This window comes from Orycteropus afer, unplaced genomic scaffold (genome assembly GCF_000298275.1).
Source record: "Orycteropus afer afer isolate SDZICR_OR568_19922 unplaced genomic scaffold, OryAfe1.0 scaffold00153, whole genome shotgun sequence".
NCBI classification, from domain to species: Eukaryota; Metazoa; Chordata; class Mammalia; order Tubulidentata; family Orycteropodidae; genus Orycteropus; species Orycteropus afer.
In genome coordinates, this window is record NW_006921740.1 from 4,631,189 (window position 1) to 4,635,540 (window position 4,352).

The following is a 4,352-nucleotide window of genomic DNA, read 5'->3' on the forward strand; positions in this document are numbered from 1 at the left end:
AGGGGTCCAAGATTATCTTCTGTGTCTGTGTTAATTGGTTTCCCTTTTCTTTGTTGAAGAGGGTCTTTGCAATCCTTCTGCCTAGTCCGCCATCTTGCCGGAACTTATAACATTATTTTTTAAAATTCTTTTAAATAATGGTGTGAGGAAAGGTAATATTACCCTTTTCTTACCAATGAAGAAACAAAGTAAATACACTAGTACCTAAGGCACTTGACTACTAACCAGAAGACTGACCGTTCAAACCCACCAGCCACTCCCCAGAAGGAAGTTTGGGCAATCTACTTCCGTCGTGATACTGCTTTGGAAGGTCAGGGAAAGATTGCTGTGAGTCGGATCTGACTCCGCAGCAGTGGTTATGTTTTTTGCGTTAAAGTTATGATAGCTTATAAGTAGCAGAGCTAAGATAAAAACCTAGATTAGACTTTTTTCATTATATCACACTCTTTCTCATTTCTTACCTCATAAATAGTCACCCTTTATCCATAGGTGAGGTAAAGTTTTTAAAAAATACTATCAAGATAAGAAGAAACCAAAAATTACTTTTTCTATTGCCTTTTCCTTATTTTTTACCTGACTTGAGTCGTTTCTTAGAGCAAGTCTGATCATTAGAATTAAGAAATGGTAATTTTAGAGAATTTAACAATATAGAAGCTCTGGTGACATAGTGATTAAAGCCTTCAGCTGCTAATCACAGGGTTGGTGGTTTGAACCCACCAGCTACTCCACAGGAGAAAGATGAAGTGATCTGCTTCCATAAAGATATACAGCCTTAGAAATCCTATGGGGCAGTCATACTCTGTCTTAGAGGGTCACAATGAGTCGGAATCGACTAAGGGCATTGGGTTGGGTTGGGTTGGGTTTTTTAACAACACAGTGAAAGCATAAAGGGAGCATTCTAACTTTGTCCAAAATGCGGCTAGTCAACTTTCAAAAGTTTTTAACCTGAAGTTAGTCTAATAAAGAATATATCTGATATCAGCATTTCAAAGAAATACTTAAAAGATATCTAATCAAATGAAGTAGAACTGATGCATTTGAAGTGGTATAGTGGATAAGGCACTTGGTTGCTAACCAGAAGGTCAGCAGTTTAAACCTACCAGCTGTTCGGCTGGAGGAGAATGTGGCAGTCCACTTCAGTGAAGATTTACAATCTTGGAAGCCCAGTGGAGGTCACTATGAGTTGGAATCAACTCGATGGCAGTGGGTTTGATTTTGGTTTGGATTGGTGGAGAATACTGAAAATACCTTGGACTGACCGCAAAAAGGACAAACAAATCTGTCTTTGAGTAACTACAGCCAGAATGTTCCTTAGAAGCGAGAATGGTTAGACTTTGTCCCACATACTTTGGTGACGTCAGAAGGGACTGGTCCCTAAAGAAGGATAGCATGCTGGGTAAAGTAGAGGATCAGCAAAAGGTAGATTGACACAGTGGTGCAATGATGTTGTTGTTGTTGTTATATGCCATCAAGTCAGACCTGACTCATAGTGACCCCTCCTTAGATTTCCGAGGCAGTATCACTACGGAAGTAGATTGCCCCATCTTCCTTCTGAGGAGTGGCTAGTGGGTTTGAACCGCCAGCCTTCTGGTTAGCAGTCAAGTGCCTTAGGCACTACGCTACCAGAGCTCCTGGTGCAATGATAGGCTCAAGAAATGATTGTGAGGATGGCACAGGACCCAGCAGTATTTCGTTCTGTTGTACATAGGATCTCTATGAGTCAGAACCAACCTGACAGCATCTAACACCACCAATCAAATGCAGAACCAATTCTTTATAAAACATTAGACATATATTCCTTCCATAAGGTAAATGGTCTGTCTCAAAACTAAAGCCTACATGGTATTTAACTGTAACATTAGAAACATTTACTTTTAAATGAAAAACATTGTTAGAGTCTTTAATATTCTTATAGAAGCTCTGGTCAATGCAGTTAGACATGAAGCATAAAAAAGAGCTACAGAAAGAAGAGTGAAGATTATCATCACCTGTATATGACATGTTAAAATGATTGGTCTCCAGTAAAGGGGCAGGATTCTAAATAAATAGGTAAAAAACCATTTTCTTTCCTGTATGTCAGTAATAATCAGTCAGGAGCTCATGAAGAAACAACTTACAAAGGCACAGGAATAAACTTATTGAAAAAATAATAGTTTAATGGAAAATAAATAGGAACTGCTAAGAAAATTTTAGATAAAGTAATAAGAAGGAATTGGACTTAGCAATATTAAATTCTGTTGTATAGTGCATAAATGTAGGAATGCCAATCAATAAAGCTGTTTAAATAATTTTGAAATAAATCCTAATATACATGCAAGAATTTTATACAGTAAAAGAACTATCACAAATTAGTAGGAAATGGATGGATTACTCAGTAAATGGTTTAGGAAAATTGCTTTGACAAGGAGTAAAAAATTAAAGGACTACATGTTAAAAATGAAAAACATTAAAAAGCTAGAAAAAAATTAATAGCTGATTTCCAAAAGGGACGTTGGTATTTGCTGTCACGTTGATGCCAACTCGTGTCGACCCCATGGATGAAGAATAGAACTGCTCCAGAGGTTTTCAGGGCTGTGACCTTCCAGAAGGAGATTGCCAGGTCTTACTTTTGAGGTGTCTCTAGGTGGGGTTGAACCACCAGCCTTTCAGTTAGTAGTCTGGGGATTAACCATTGCAGCACCTATAGACCTCCAAGGGACTGGACTGTGCAAATTTTAAAAGCAATAGAAAGTAAAGGGATATTTTATCTACATAAAAATTTTAATCTCTCCATATCAAGAAGAAAGAGTTCCGGTGGCACAGTGCCTAAGGAATTTTGACTGCTAACCAGAAGGTTGCCAGTTCAACCTTCTGCTGCACGGAGGGAAGATCAGGCAATCTACTTCCATAAAGATTTACTGCCTCGGAAACCCAATGGGGGTCACTATGAGTTAGAATTGACTCGATAGCAGTGAGTTTGGTTTTATATTAAGAAGACAAATGTACTTAAGACAACTTGAATAAAATGTTTGTAACAATAAAACAACAATCAGTATATTTGATATAAAAGAACTCTTTAAAATCAATTAAGAAAGGCACTAAGACCCCTGTGTATAAATGGGCATACTACTAAATGTATGAAAATATATTAACTTCATTTATGGCCAGAGAATTGTGAGATAAAACTCAACTTTTTTCACTCGATCAAAATGATAAGTATTGTTTGCTTATGATGGTATGGTGAGGTAGCGTTCTCATACACTATTGATAGAAATATAAGTTAATTGACCTTTCCTGGGAAGCAATGTGTACATACGAAGAATTTTCAGAGTAACTTATACTCCTCAACTGAGTAATTAGAGTCCTAGAAATTTTGCTGGAAAGTAATCACGATATGGGTCAAGATATTTATGGTAACTGTATTTATAACAGATTTTAAAAAATGGAAAAGGATTAAATATCCAATACTGTGCTTACTGAGTGGAATATTTTGCAACAATTACAATTTATGTGTAGGAAAAAAAAAAAAACATAAATGGAAAAATGCAGAATACAAATTTACAATCTCATCTGTGTACCCAGACATCAAAAGACTAGAGAAACTCTAAAATGTTAGCAGTGGGTATCTGTGAGTGGTGTGATAACAAGTGATTGTTATTTTATTCTTTATACTTTCATACATGTGTTGCTAATTTTTATACAGGTGCATATGTACTATTTTGTAACAAGGTATTTTTTTTTATTTAAGTGAGTTGTAAGAACACTTTCAGCCATTGTTTCTTTCCATTTCCTTGAAGCATTTCTTTGAAGGTGTTGAAGCTCGTGTAGCACAAGGTATAAGAGAGGAGGAAGTAAGCTACCAACTTGCATTTAACAAACAAGAACTTCGTAAAGTTATTAAAGAGTATCCTGGAAAAGAAGTGAAAAAAGGTCTAGATAACCTCTACAAGAAAGTTGATAAACATTTGTGTGAGGAAGAAAACTTACTTCAGGTATGCTTGGTTCTTTGTTTTGGTGTGGAATACAGCCATTAAAATTTATACTTAGGTAAAAACTTGAATATCTTTACATATATTATTTTTCTCCCAAATATTCTTCTAGAAATGCTACAGATTTTCTAACTTGAGTGTAGGAGAAAAGTTCCATAAATTACAGACCAGAGTCATGATTTTGAGGAAGGAAGAAGCAGTATTTACCTAAGTTTACATGGCTATTCCTGCTTATCTTATATTTTCATTGTGGTTAGGTTTTGGTGTTTGGTTTTCTTAGATTTTGAGGAGTAAATGGTATAGAGTACAGAACAGTGGGGTGTTCTGAGCATGGGAATTGCAATTAGAATGTGTTCATAATTTGGCTGCAGAAAGCTACATGGT

At 36.1% G+C, this 4,352-nt stretch overlaps 1 protein-coding gene across 1 annotated transcript in view; it reads left to right on the forward strand.

The window, feature by feature from the left end:
- Positions 1-4,352, forward strand: part of EXOC1 (exocyst complex component 1) — a 156,235-nt gene that overhangs the window by 141,503 nt on the left and 10,380 nt on the right. The window contains exon 17 of the mRNA XM_042781704.1: positions 3,777-3,971. Within this exon, the coding sequence (XP_042637638.1) occupies positions 3,777-3,971 (195 nt within the window). The remainder of the gene's footprint in view (positions 1-3,776; positions 3,972-4,352) is intronic.